This window comes from Exophiala aquamarina (genome assembly GCF_000709125.1).
Source record: "Exophiala aquamarina CBS 119918 chromosome Unknown aczIA-supercont1.6, whole genome shotgun sequence".
NCBI lineage: Eukaryota > Fungi > Ascomycota > Eurotiomycetes > Chaetothyriales > Herpotrichiellaceae > Exophiala > Exophiala aquamarina.
The window spans coordinates 239947-254106 of NW_013550582.1; the positions used below are offsets into that span (position 1 = coordinate 239947).

The following is a 14160-nucleotide window of genomic DNA, read 5'->3' on the forward strand; positions in this document are numbered from 1 at the left end:
CCGCGACCTACCCGCGCCTTTCCAGCTGGAATGGGGATCGACCCTCCCTCATTTTATTCGTCTCATCCCTCTATACTGCCTTCGCTTTACCCAAACAGTGCATATCGATACTTGGACACTTCTCATCTCAGTCATCATCATCTGTTCAGAAAACCCCTGAGATCAAAGCCTGTTTTGATCGAGTTGATCCCTTGATTGATCGATTCCAACCATATTGATACACAATCTACCCACCATCTGCCCTCTATCTGGCCGATGTGGGCGTATTTGATGCTGGTATGAGCAGTTCCGACGAAGATGTCTCCATCCCAGACCCTCCATCACGTCGAGCCTCGACCATGTTAGTTGATAGAGGTCGCACCAAGAAGTGGGCTCCCAAAACGTTCAATGGTTGCTTGACATGCAAGTACGTTGAAATCATTCATGCTTCAAGGCAACGCAACTGATAACCTTTTAGGAAAAGAAGGATAAAATGTGACGAAGGAAAGCCCTCCTGTCAAAGGTTAGTCGACCATCTCAGCAGACATGCAGACTCCTGTCGCATGCTGACCTTTTATTCCAGATGCATCAAGTCCAATATCGACTGTAGTGGATATGCCCCGCCTAAGATACGACTATTTGAACCTGCACCGATAGGCACTCCAGCACCACAATCGGTGCAGCCAAAAGCCATGCCTTCTACGAGTGCAAAGACTCAGCCATCGGATAACCCTCAGTTCCAGTCCTATCTCGACAGCTACCCTCATCCGCATACCTTAGCACTGGTCCCATCGTTTGGCACAGACGAAGAATATCGATCATTCCAATTCTTCCTCGAAAAGACGTCAAGTTTGATCTCTGTCTATTCTCAGCCTTACCTGTGGACCGTGCTTCTTCCCCAGGCAGCATGGCACCAACCTGCGATAAAGCATTCCATCATCTCGCTTGCCACTCTACATCGATCACTTACGACCTTTGACTCAACGGTGGCTACTCAGGAGAAGCATATCTTCATGTCACACTACAACCAGGCCATTCGTGCTTTAGTGACCGAGAAGCCTCCAGTGGATGTGGTTTTAGCAGCGTGCGTGATCTTCTGGGCCCTGGAAAACTTCAATGGTAGCGTGGAAGCAGCTTTCGATCACATGAAGGCAGCAGTCAAAATCCTCGGAGAATGGAAATCGAAGCGACGGCCCGACGACCCTTCGAACGATCTGATCTCGACTTACATCGAACCTACGATTCGCGACAGCATCAAATTTGCCTCCAAGCCTCGAGTGGAGGAGATCAAAACTCAGATGGAGGCCATCTCCCTGAGCACACAAGACTACCGTGTCTTAAACATCGACCACCCCGTGTTCGAGAACTTGGAACATGCAGGCGCATATCTGCTCGACTGCATCGGGGAACTCCTCCACCTGACGCTAACACTGAAGAGCCTGACCTCGGAGCTGCGTGATCAGGTCGATGAACTGGAAGCAAGGCTCTACAAATGGATGAATCTTTTCCAACACCTAACGGCCACTGGGCCAGTGTACCAGCGGAAAATGCTCATCGTCCACAACGTGGCTGCATACTGTCTTCTGAGCCGATTGAAACTCAAAGCCGGGATCTCAGACCCCAACACCACGCCACCAGGCCGCGATCGCTATTCTTTCGTTGTCCTCGAGGTCGAAGACATGTTGAAGTACGACCCTTACTGTGTCGAGTCGAGCAAAAAAGAACCCCCATCGTTGGGCTTTGTGCCTCCAGTCTTCCTTGCAGCTACCACGGCGCCCAAAGCAGAGACCAGGCAACGAGCCATCAACGCCCTTCGACTACTGAGTGCGATGGATGGACCCTGGAACGGTAAGATGGCAGCCTCCGTCGCAGAAGTCATGTGGGAAATCGCACACCAATTCTCCATCCCAGCTTCTGAACTGGACATCGAGCAGATGAACTTCGAGTACGACCTGCAGAAGCACTGCGTCCGCGTGATGTGGCAGCCCGATGACGACCACCTCCAGGGATTTAGCTTTGTGAAAGAGTTAGAAGTGGTCGGCGCGAGCTGGGCGGATTGTGTAAGTTTTTTGCTCTCCCTCTCTCATTCTTACACATCTCCAACAGGGGTGGCCCAAGCAATCCCATTAATCCAAACTGACCTTCAACTTCTTTGAAATAGCAAAATTTGCCTGTCCTGATACAGCGCTTTGGTTACTCAGCGGGGACGAAAGGATGAAATGGATTGAATTAAATTGAATGAACGAATAAAACAAGAGCGCGAGAGGAAGTCTCAAGGTTGGGTACCCAGTCTTTAGAGGCTGCCCCGGCCGCGCACTCCTACCATATGCGGACGCTTCAACAGTACTTATGATAATACCCAAATGACGATGACGCCAGATCATGCCCCTTTACCCGCTGAAATGATAACAGAGACGAGGGAAAAGAATTTTCTAGATAGAATTCAAATCCAACAAACAACGAAAAAAATATATATACACCAGATTAGAGAATGAAAGAATGAATGATCACACATCAGAATGAGGGCAAGACAGGACAAATCGCATATCGATCTCACATATAATTGTTATAACTCTTCACAGCTCCATCTAAAATTTTAACATGATCTGGGATTGCAGTTGCACAATAACATTCCACATCGTTCAATTCATTTCGGGGGAGGTGGCGGCGGATTTCCCAACGTGCCTTGGCTATCTGTCCTGTTCTTCCCCGTCCTCGTCGTCGCGTTACCAGCGCCACCGGCGGCATGCGCACTGACAGCCTCTTGTTCGAGGAAATTCTGCCACAAGTCTGCAAGACTCTCCTTGCTGCCAGGGCTAGTGGCGCTATCCGGGGGGTTGAAAAAGTCATGGTTTTGATGCAACGCGGGCGTACTAGGGGTGCGATGCACGAGTTGCGATCCGGGGAGACGCAGCGAGCCTAACCCGGATGAGTTGCTAGGCATGGTGCCGCCAGGTCGAGCCAGGCCGGCTTGTTCGCGCTGCTCGTCCGACCAGCCCAACAGGGCAGCGATGAGTTGGAGGATTTGAAATTTCTTGGGGTCGGACCGGTCGAGGGCCAGGAAGTGGAGGAAGTGGTTCGTTACGATTTGTCTGCATAGATAGACAGATAGAATGGTTAGCGAGTGATGTAGTTCATTAGCGAGGCAAAATCAGGCAGAGAATGTGTCTTGGGTATTCCGGTTCGCCTCGTGACCTCTCGGCAAGGAGTGCTCGCTGGTGCGATGGAACGAGACTTTGGGCTTGTCGGCTGATACAGTCATGTCCTTCCGCCCCAATAGGGTCGACTTCATGGTCAATGCGTGTACCTATATTTGGGGGGTGGGGCGGGGCGGGAAGCGAAACATCGCGTGGTAATGGGAGAAGGGGGGAACAAGCAAGTGGGCAGGGTGGCCGGAGGGTAAGGCGGGCGGCTTTTGCTGTTTGTCTCAACTTACCTATCCACGTTGTCCTCTGGTTTGCCCCTTTTCAGGAACCGTATAGCTTTGGTCAGGTGGTCGTTCAGGATCACGGCCTCATGTCGGAGCTTGCCGATTAGCAGATTTTTCTCCTTGACCTCCTTCTCGAAGGGCGAGACGCGCTCAAGGTCTCGGGTGAGTAGTTCCAACTCGGCGGTGGTGGTATCGTGCTTGGTCTGCAGGTCTTGGACCTGATGACGCAGGGCTTCCTGTTCTGCCTGATTCGTCTCGACGAGTTCCTTGAGCTCCTGCTTCCGTAGGCTCTGCATTTCCTGCAGCGCCTTTTGCAAACCATCTACGGTGTTGGATTGTGCGTCGCGCTCCGCTGCTGCTTTTTCGTGTGCTTCTTTCAGGGTAGACACTTGCTCTTCGAGGTCGGTGTGGCGGTCGCTCAGGTCTCGCCGGAGGGTGCGCTCTTCCATCGCCAATATCTCCCAGTCGTGCATGGCCTGCTTTGCATTCTCGAATTCATCGCGCAAGTATGCTTCCTGCTCGATCAACTCATCTTTCTCCTTGGTCCAATTCTGTTGTGCCAGTGTCATGCGGTTGCGGAGACTGGACAGCTCTTTGGATTGTTCGGCGGCTTTGATTTCTAATTCCTTGTTTCGGCAGCTTAATTCCTCGACTTCCTTGGAGCGCGAAGTGTATTTTTCCACCAGGTCGGATTTTTGTTCTTCGAGTTCTTCGATGTGAGTCCTCGACTTCGCAAGCTCTTCGGCATCTGCTTTTAGTCTTTCGCCGAGTTGTGATCTGATGGTGTTGACTTTGCCTAGTAGCGACTGGTATTGCTCCTCCGCTGTGTCCTTTGCGTCTTGCGTGTCTGCCAATTCCGCCTGCACGGCCTCCATTTCGGAACTGTGCTTGGACTGTAGTTCCTCAATTGATTGCCGTAGCTGTGTCACTTCCAACCGAAGTGCATCGCGGTCTTTTACCAGCGCATCGAATCGGGCGGCGGCGTCATTGCTTCCTAGTCCATTAGGGGTCTTATTTTGTGCTTTTTCTGATGGACCATCGCCATTTGCGACGTCTTCATCATTGTTTGGCGATAGTGCACCTGGATCTGCGCCTGTCTCCTCGTTTTCTGATGCATCCTCACTTTCCACACCAAATTTCGGTTCTGGGTCATTCGCGGACTGGGTCTCAACTGGTGTGGACGGCGCCTCAACTTCTGTTGAAGTGTTGTAAGAGGGCGGCTTTTTCTTGGACCTTTTCTTCTTTTTCGATTTCTGATCTGTTCGACATCATGGCTCAGTTAAGTTGTCTCAGAGAGCAACAGGGGCAGAGAAACAAGGGTTCAAAGTGGGTGGGCACAAACCTGACGGGGGTAGGGAGGACATTGGCGTGGAGGACATGGGAGGACGGACTATTGGACTATTGGACTATTAGATTGTTTGGTTATGGGAGTTCAGATGCCGGATAGCAAAGGGTCCTTTTGTGTTTGGTGGCGCCAGTGTTCGGATTCAGATACCAGAATTCGCAAAACGTGTCAACACCGAACAAGCGACGCTGACCCCAATTCCAATTCCAATGGTGGCTCCTTCCCCCAATACCCGCTGCCCCCCTCGGCATCGGATTAATCAGTGACGCCGAGCACACCCACCCACCTCGATTTCCAGACATATCACATGGGCTCTAAGTCAACACCATAGAACGGAGTAGGCTCACAAGCCTTCAAGGTAAACTGGTTACTACACGTCTCTTTGTTTTGTGGAACATATTTATTTCTGAAAGAAAAAGGCGACATGTGCCTGCCTGCTTTTTTCACGAACATGTCCGTTCCGGGAAGCCGAATGAGGCCTTGGTAAACCATCGCTCTCATCACTTCATGAAATGGCCATATCAGTGCTGTCTTGGGCCGACTAACAATCCTAGATGATGGTAGTATGGTTATTTGTCTGTTTCGTAGAACTGTGAACGAATCTACTCAGCCTTGACTGCCCCGACCTTTGCTTAGATGGGCAGTAGGAGGTTAGAGCTCTCGCTCCTGGTGAGTAGGCATGCAGTCACCAGCACCAATCTTTGCCAGCCCTTCCTCTTCGACCTCTCCTCCCACCACAACCATATGATGACTGCCTCGGGAAACGATCTTTGCGGGATGACAAGAGCAAAGAACTCGCCTGGGGAGTAAAGGTGTCTGCCTGGAATATGCTTCAAGACTCGGCCTTCCATCTTAAAAATCCCAGTCCTAGGTACAGAGTTACTAGACATTCTTGATCTACCCCATTTCTAGTCGCTAGAGTATTTGGGCTTCTCTAGGACAACTAGGCCGGAGTCGCCGTAGGTCTGACATGTATGAGTAAGACGCTCGGGCGCAACTCATCGCATTTGATTTCCCTCCACCTCCTCAAGTGGGTTAGTCGAGGGCAGCTTCTGGGCGTCGCGTAAGATAACCACCTCTATTGGGCACAGGGCGCAAACTCGGCAAGATCAAGAGGCAACCCATATCGCTCAGAGACACCTGGGCAGGTATGTTTCGACCTACCAGCACCACCACCATTGACTACGGAATCCGACTTTTGGGGCACCTCATAAACTAGTATGATATTATCTCCAAGCGATCTCTGGTTGACGGCAGACGCCTCGGACCGGGTACTACGATGCATTCCGCTACGATACGCGCTTCGTACTCGTGGCTGGGTATTTAGACAACACTGGGAAGCTTCTCCCGACATGCTATTCCAGTTCGAACTCCAGCCTGACAAAGACCGCCAGGTCCCACCCAACCACGGATGTTATCATGGCTGATGCGACACTAGGCATCATCGCCATTATTGTCGATTTGACTCTAGAAATCATCAGATACGTAGGTGACGTCAAGCACGAGGGTGCTGATCGCCAAAGAATAATCACTGAGCTCATCACAACCAATGGTATTCTTGCCATGGTGAAAGTCGTCTGCGATGATCCTGGTAGTGACAAGAACTGGACGATGGTGATAACAGCAGTGCAAGATGAGATACGAAAAATCCACGATGTTACTCAAGAAGTAGCGCGAGAACTAAAGCTCGTACATCATTCAAATCGTCTCTCGCGCATCAGACAGTCTGTATTATGGCCGTTCGAGAAAGCAAACACTCAGCGTTTCTCAAGGGAGCTTGAGCGGTGCAAGACACGTGTCTTAACGGTAATGCAGATCCAGGACCTGTAAGCCATTTTCTGCTGTACTGTGCACGACTGCTGACATTTCCTGCAGACGGGATATGGATGCCATTAGAGCGCATATTGAATCCATCAATAACAGTGTTTCCCGAATAGAGGCATACCAAACCGCTAGTGCAATTCAAACCGACTCCGAACAAGCTGCTCTAAGACGTACGTGGATGGAGGCTGATCCTTGGAGAGATTCAACTGCCTCTAGCCTTGATATTGATATTTCATGCCCGTATTCTGCCTTTCGATGCTGACTAGAGACTCCTAGGTCAACGAGTCCTATCGTGGCTTTCTGAATATCAATACAATGCGAAGCACAATGCTATGTCTGCCATCCGAACGAAGAACACGTCTGAGTGGATTGTAGAAGAGTTCTATTTCAAGGAGTGGATCAATGGTGCAACGGGCACGCTAATACTTTATGGTGGACGTAAGTTATCCCAATCACCTACTCTACTGCTGGTTGACACATTGAAGCCGGCGTGGGCAAACAATCATTGCGTAAGCTTCTCGGATCCGATACACTAGCTTTTCTTTAACAGGTTGCGACCACTTCGGTTGTGGCTAATATTATCCAGATCCTCTTGATCGAGCATCTTGCGGGCCACGTTATCGGACAACAGGGGACAGGATTGGCCTATATCTATCTGGATAACAAAGAAAGGCTTGTGCAGTCCTACCACACTATAATTGCATCTCTGGTCAAGCAGTTGGCCAACATGGATCGCCGTGTGTACTTAAAGCTCAAGGAGTGCTTGACGACAGGATTGCAAACAAGGATGGAGAATACCTTTACACGAAACTGAAACGCCTCAAATCGAAAAGCTCTTTCACAACATCCTCAAGGATTTCGCAAGGGTCTATCTGGTCATCGATGGTTTAGACGAAAGCAACGCAGAAACAAATATCCAACGCTGCCTGGAGAGGCTTCTGAGCTCCCTGCAAGCAACCAGCTGCGATGTAAAAATCTTTGTCACGTTGCGCCCGGATATTAAAGCAGCGACCCAGTTCAAAAGTGTGTATGCGCTTGAGGTCAAAGCCAGAGAGACTGACATCAAGCACTACATCGAGAAGAGAGCGAAAAAGAGCCAGATCTTCAAGAAGAGATTGATTCGGAGCCAAGTCTACTCTCAAGGATAATCGAAACAATTGTGAAGGCCTGTGACGGCATGTTCTGCTTGCTCGACTACATATGTACTCACTTGCGTCTCTCCGGACACGTGCAGACATCGATGATCGGCTCTCAGCGCTTCCCCAGGGAGATGAGAGTCTGAAGAGGACCTATGACGAGGTAATGGAGCGCATCATGTCGCAGCGACAATCTGATTCAGAATTGGCGGTCTGAATCCTTCGCTGGCTGTGTTTCTCAGCTTGGCGCATGAAAGTGCGAGAGCTCCAGCACGCGCTGGCCGTGGATATGACCAAAAACTATGAGAAGCATTTTAACAAGAACCGGATATATCGTCAGAACACCATGCTTCAAGTCTGTATGGGTCTGGTGGCTATTGACAAATCAAATGACCAAGTACACCTCGTCCACTACTCCACCGAGGAATATTTTAGTGCTCACCGAGGAGGGAGATTCCCAAATGCCAAAATAGCACTCGCACATACATGTATGAAATACATCGGCTACAAAGATTTTGACCGACAGAGGTGCAAGAACAAGGAAGAACTCCGGCAGCTCAATGATGAGTATCCCTTCCTGCAGTATGCTGCTCAAAACCTGGGGCTACATTCTTTGGAGGCCGAACGATTCGGCACAAGTGAAATTGTGGAACTTTTCAGCGAACAACGTCGTCTTGATTGCATCAACCAGGTCAGATCCAACTGTTTCCATGACCACTCTAGAAAGTTCTACATCTCTGCACCTGCGACTGCCGTTCAGTATAGCCTACCAGATGTCCTTCGGCTGCTTTTAAGGAAGAAAGGTCACAACATATTTAGCGTGAACGCTGTAGGCACAGAGCGGAGACTACCTGTACACGAAGCAGCCTATCAGAGAAGTTCTGAAATGCTGGACATGCTACTAGACCACGGAGTCGACTTACATCGGGAAGACTGCTGGGAGAACGTTCCATTAAATGGTGCCGTAGCAGGCGGGATGACCGATCAAGTCAAAAGAATCCTAAGCCAATGTCCGGACACCATCAGCCACGCCAATCATGAAGGGAGGACGCCATTGCACGACGCAATAATTTACCAGGCCGAGCATCTTATCCCACTCCTTCTCGAATATGGAGCCAACATCAACATCAGCAGTTCAATCGACGAGCGCGCGCCGATCCACGAGGCAGCTGCCAAGGGGAAAGAAGAATGAAATCAGAATGCTTCTCGAGGCACATAGCCCGAACTTCGACTTCCAGGATGCGTTTGGATTCTCCATCCTACACGCAGTCACCTTGGTCGATATGGATATGGAAGCACGCCTGATCTTAGACCAGTACCCGGAGGTGATTGATCGAATCAACGACCATGGAAAGTTATCTCTTTATGATGCGGCGGAGAGGGGTTGCGCCAAAGTGGCAGAAGTCCTTATCGAATGTGGTGCCAATGTCAACCTACTAGACAACGAGAAGAAGACCCCGCTGTGGTTTGCGGTGTCCAAGAGGGACCACAACGTGATTCGGATGTTGTTGGCCGCTGATGCAGATACATCAATCGACTGGGACTCAAGGCCGCTCGCTTATTACACGGGCGACGCACCGCAGGAACTGTTCAATCTCCTTCTCGAGTATATCCACCAATTAAAATACCATGCCATAGACAAAAACTGTGTGTCTGGCTTGCATGAGGCTGCGTTTCGCGGTCGAGAAGAGACGGCGTTGGCCTTCATCGAGCACGACATCATCCACGGGAAACGCCTGCTAGCGCAGCAGAATAAGTGGGGAAATACTCCGTTGCATGATGCTTGCTCTTCTGGGATGCTGAAGGTTGTCAAGCGGCTACTGCAGGCGTGTGACGATGAGCTGTTGGACATCAGGAATGTGCTAGGAAATACGGCGCCAGACTATGCAATTGAGAACGTCCATGATGCTGTGGTTGAATATCTGCGTGGTAAGGGGCCAAAGACTCTGGACTCCGTGGAGGTAGAAGGAGCCCAATAGGGGCATATGAGTTGAGCCTACTTGCCTAGGTAGGTGGGAAAGGTTGGAGATGCAATAACTCGATCACCTATGATACGACTTCTTGAAATCACAGGGTATATCAGGGAGAGGGATATGAACAATGAACGAAGGAATAAGGTATGAGTTATGAGACTTCAATCGCTAGAGTTACGACATGTACGGGTGAATGTTTCCATTGCTGGCTTCCTGACCTACTATTGTTCGTTTAATGGTCTTGAGACAGACACGCTCTATATGTATGCTACCAGTATTCGTCACTTGTGCTTGACAGATATGTCGCATAGCATCACTTGTTCTCCCAGTTAGAACGAGCACAAAAAGGACAGCCCGGCAATTCTGTTGTATGATGTTCTGATTCCACGACTCGATTCTTATGGAGTTGTAGCATCGCAAAAACAACATAGATTCTAAAGCCAGTACCTAGCCCCCGGCTGCTCCATAGAGGGTATCAATTCAAGCCCTGCAACTATCATTCGAACACTTCTGCGAACAATCCTCGCATACCTTTGAGGAGGCTTCCGATTTCTCTGGTGGTGTTCAGTCGATCCACGACCTTATCCACCTTCTCGGCCTCCAGTCTTGGTTTCATGTATACCACTTCGTACCTCGCGCTCCCTGTATCGGGGATCTGTAACTCAAACAAAGCCTCTCTCTCCTCAGTACTCTTGCTGCCCTTGGCCGGTGGGAACACGAAGGCGACTCTGACTTTGTTCTCGTCGCCACTGCCCTCGATTCGGCAGCCGAGGTATGTCTCCCAGAAGTTCAACTCGGGTCCATTCAACCGACTCTGGCCGTCAATCCTCTGCGAGTATTCCCGTTGAGCTTGAACCTTGGCCTCAATCTGCCGCTGCGTCTGACTGATGGCGCTTTTCAATCGATCGCGGGCCGCGGATTGGTTCGATTGATGCGATTCCAACTTTGATATCTGTCCGTGCATCTCGTTCTTTTCTGCTTGCTCTCTCGACAATACGTGTTCGTGTGTTGAGAGGGTAGACTGCAGTGTGGTGATTTGGGTGCTGCATGATCGTTGTTCCTCTGAAAAACTGTCAGTTAGTTTGTGGTATTTTGCACGAATGCCATCATCAGCTCTTACCGCTGATTTCCCCCAGCCGTGCTCGAAACTCGTTTCTCTCCTGCAGCACCCTCTTCCGGCCTTGCTCAATAAATGCATCGAATTTGACGGTGAATTCAGCCATGCGCTTGCGCAAGTCTTCAAACTTGAAATCCACGGTCGGCAGTTGAGTCAAGGGACTGTCGGTGTAAGACATGATCGCATTTTGCGATTGCGATGCGCGGAAGGACGACGTGCTCGCTGAGAATGACAGAGGAGGTGCTATAGTCGCCATCGCTGTTCTAGCAGGTTATTTCTTGATGAGGATCGTGATTCTTCAATTGTGCAGTGGTCTGTTTGTGAGGCTGTGTTAACATGAATTGTGGTGTCGTGATGTCGTGACGTGAAGGTTGGCAAACCGCAGCCAAAAACAAACGCCGGTTGTTCGGGGCAACCAACGGTTTGGCTTGGCAAGGCTGCAGCCTGATCCCCCACAGTCGCGGTTCTTCACATCGACTCAACTGCGTTACCATTCAACTTCCCAGGTATGTATCGAGGAATCTATTTCTGTATGCTTCCCCTTATGTTATTGCCTACTAGAATAGAGATTCTTTTATTCTTTGTCCGCCTGTGTCACAGGACCTGCATGCTCCGATGTCTGCACCTCCTTGCTTGACTCCGACCGCGCATCATCTCCAAGCAACTGGACAATCATTGTTTCCATTCTAGCCATCGCCTCCTCCATCTTATGCAATCTCGCTGTAGCCTCCAGCAACCTGTGGTCGCGTTCTGTATCATTGAGATCGATTATAGAATCCATGCGTTCTCCACGCCTGGGTTTTCGATATCCTGGTGGGTGATCTCCTTGCTCCTCATCACTCGAATCTACAAACTCCTTCCTTAATGCCTCATCCTTTTGTTCTTCATTATTCTTCGCCGTTGCTCTTGTAGGGCTTTTGCGAGGCTCTTCGACAGCCACACTGTTGTGCCGTGATGAATGACCGAAATGAGTATTCAGCCTATCCCGAGTGAGATCCTCAAGCGGGTCACCTGGTTCATAGTTATCGTCTTCGCTGATTTTGTCCAACACTGACTGTGGAGGATCCACCTCAAAAACTGCGTGAAGGTCGCCGTGGACACTGAATTTTGAGATTGCCCAATACTGAGCATGTGTGATGCTTGGACCATTGACATTCTTCCAATCAATTTTTCTCCCACCATATTTCCGGCGTTTATCGGTAATCCACAAAGTTCTCCTCTCATACCAAGCTATTAACAACAATGTTGGTAAGTTTAGCGTTCTTACTGCTGCCACATGGGTTTTGTGGAACATTCTTTCTGATATGCTCCATTTCAGTGGAAGTAAGAGTATCAAGGCCAAGATGTTGAATGGCGGCATGTACGAGAAGATGGCATCTGATTTGACCCCTTCAAAGGTAAGGACGGCCCGGCGAAATTGGATCTCCTGTACAGCATTGGCGACAATGGCGCTGAAGGTGTTGGACAACATCGATACTAGGATGGTCAAAAACAGAGTATTTCCCAGGAACGCAAATAGGACCATCAAAAGCGGTCCGAGGAACCAGTGAAAATCGGGGGCCTCGTCGATGCCAGTTCCATCCAAGCCAAACCAAATCCAGACCATCCATTTAGATATGGTTATTGACTAGTATTGTTAGAAGCCCTGTCGTTCGTTTTCCAGACCGTTTGAAAGCTTACTTGGTGAACCCCATTATGCAACCATTTCAAACTCAACAAGAATCCGGCGAAACACCACACCGCCAGGGCTGAGAGTGTTACAAAATCCGAGATCATCGCCCTCAGCGATACAAATAGCACGTTCTCGGACATGATATTGAAGGCAAGACGCGGTATCAAAACCGGCGCTGCACAGCTCAGAATGTCTAGAGAAGTGCGGGCCCACAAGGTAGATTCTTCCTCATCTGAGATCCCCATGGCATGCAAGCGCACCACCAAGTAAATCATGAAGAGCGCCGCAAACATGACATCCAGAAACGACCACAGGTTTTGAGAATAGACGCCCCATCCATGTTCGAGAATCGAGGCAAATTGATCGAGGACCTATGTCATCAGCCTCCATTCAAATTACGGAATCCAATGCTTACCCAACCAATGGCATAGATGTCAAAGACAGCTTCAATGGGGTGATATGCCGTCGTCATTCGAGATTCTCGTCCGACCATGACAGCGATATACAAACCAAGCAGGGCCATGAACTGAACGACCTCAATGATATTCCGCGTCCTGGGCACAATCAAGCGATACTGATTGAGAAGAGGTCCCCTCCTTGGATCATACAGTGATATGGGTCTTTTTTTCCAGCGATCGGGGATGATGTCGATAAAGCTCGTTGGCGTGTACACCAACTTCCCGCGATAAATCGCATCCACCACCTTCTGGCAAGCGCTACTTGCGAGGAAACTCTTACTCTCGCTGACAATGGCGACTTCGAGTGCAGTCAGCGTGCGCTCAGTCTTGCCGCTTCTGCTGTTTTGGGAAGACACCCATTGCATGGCGTGGAGATTGTTCTTGCAGACTTCCTCCGGGGCTCCTTGGAATGGCTCAAAGCCGGCCACGAGTATGTTGGCCAGCTTGAGAAGACCTCGCGGACCGGGATTGCCCTCGTTGTATTTTCGGAGGATCTTCTCCGCGATCATTTCACAGAGTAAAGCCCGGGTCAAGTTGACGGTCTGATGATGAGCGGCGTATGATTGTTCGCGGATGAACTGGACACGATTGACCAGAAGGCAGTACACTGGAGGCAATCAGCGGTTTTTTGGGCCATGGTGACTGCATAAGCAGCAAACTCACCGACTGAAAGATCCTTCTTCTCATATAGTGAGTTGACAAAGGGACGCACGACTGTGATATTCATTCTTGGCGCCTTGAGTTGCTCCAAGGAATAGGGATCGTCTTCAAATATCTCAGCGGAGGTCATCCATAATCCGTTCCTCTAAGTGGCCACTCACCTATCGTGTTAATGATATCTCGGCGAATACTGTAATGTCCGCGTCAACCACCTGCAACCACTCCAAGTGGAACATAGGGGACCAAACCAACCGATGTATATTCTCGTAGACATTACAGCTTGCCACATCATAAGGATCCGCCCCTTTAGGCGGATTAGGCTGATCGCTCGTCCACGTACAGTTTGGCGGATACAGCCCATCACTGTCTGGATAGTCATCGGTATCACCGCCTCCTTCGTGGTCGTCACCCTCTTCATCCCGTCCGCGCAAGTCAGACGCAGACAGTAAAGGCTGCCTCTCGAGTTCCGTCTGGGACCGCCGCCTCAAATCACCATTCGCAGTGGTGCCAAACGGCTCCGTGAATTTAATTTGCGGGACTGCGCTGGAACTAGATGCCATTGTGAC

At 50.0% G+C, this 14160-nt stretch overlaps 6 protein-coding genes across 6 annotated transcripts; 3 read left to right on the forward strand and 3 right to left on the reverse strand.

The window, feature by feature from the left end:
- Positions 1 to 671: 671 nt before the first annotated feature.
- A1O9_07479 (uncharacterized protein) lies at positions 672 to 2109 on the forward strand (the record flags this gene model as incomplete). Its single annotated transcript, XM_013403035.1, has 2 exons — positions 672 to 2039; positions 2086 to 2109. 2 exons carry the CDS (start codon positions 672 to 674, stop codon positions 2107 to 2109), a joined length of 1392 nt encoding a protein of 463 aa, XP_013258489.1.
- Positions 2110 to 2626: 517 nt separating this feature from the next.
- A1O9_07480 (uncharacterized protein) lies at positions 2627 to 4773 on the reverse strand (the record flags this gene model as incomplete). Its single annotated transcript, XM_013403036.1, has 3 exons — positions 2627 to 3071; positions 3416 to 4604; positions 4752 to 4773. The coding sequence occupies 3 exons, from the start codon at positions 4771 to 4773 to the stop codon at positions 2627 to 2629; spliced, it is 1656 nt and encodes a 551-aa protein (XP_013258490.1).
- Positions 4774 to 8003: 3230 nt separating this feature from the next.
- Positions 8004 to 8906, forward strand: A1O9_07481 (uncharacterized protein; the record flags this gene model as incomplete). Its single annotated transcript, XM_013403037.1, has 1 exon — positions 8004 to 8906. One exon carries the CDS (start codon positions 8004 to 8006, stop codon positions 8904 to 8906), a length of 903 nt encoding a protein of 300 aa, XP_013258491.1.
- A 7-nt stretch (positions 8907 to 8913) lies between these two features.
- On the forward strand, positions 8914 to 9693 carry A1O9_07482 (uncharacterized protein; the record flags this gene model as incomplete). Its single annotated transcript, XM_013403038.1, has 1 exon — positions 8914 to 9693. One exon carries the CDS (start codon positions 8914 to 8916, stop codon positions 9691 to 9693), a length of 780 nt encoding a protein of 259 aa, XP_013258492.1.
- Positions 9694 to 10183: 490 nt separating this feature from the next.
- On the reverse strand, positions 10184 to 10982 carry A1O9_07483 (uncharacterized protein; the record flags this gene model as incomplete). Its single annotated transcript, XM_013403039.1, has 2 exons — positions 10184 to 10749; positions 10808 to 10982. 2 exons carry the CDS (start codon positions 10980 to 10982, stop codon positions 10184 to 10186), a joined length of 741 nt encoding a protein of 246 aa, XP_013258493.1.
- A 396-nt stretch (positions 10983 to 11378) lies between these two features.
- On the reverse strand, positions 11379 to 13661 carry A1O9_07484 (uncharacterized protein; the record flags this gene model as incomplete). Its single annotated transcript, XM_013403040.1, has 4 exons — positions 11379 to 12431; positions 12485 to 12847; positions 12892 to 13541; positions 13598 to 13661. 4 exons carry the CDS (start codon positions 13659 to 13661, stop codon positions 11379 to 11381), a joined length of 2130 nt encoding a protein of 709 aa, XP_013258494.1.
- Between the last annotated feature and the right edge of the window lie 499 nt (positions 13662 to 14160).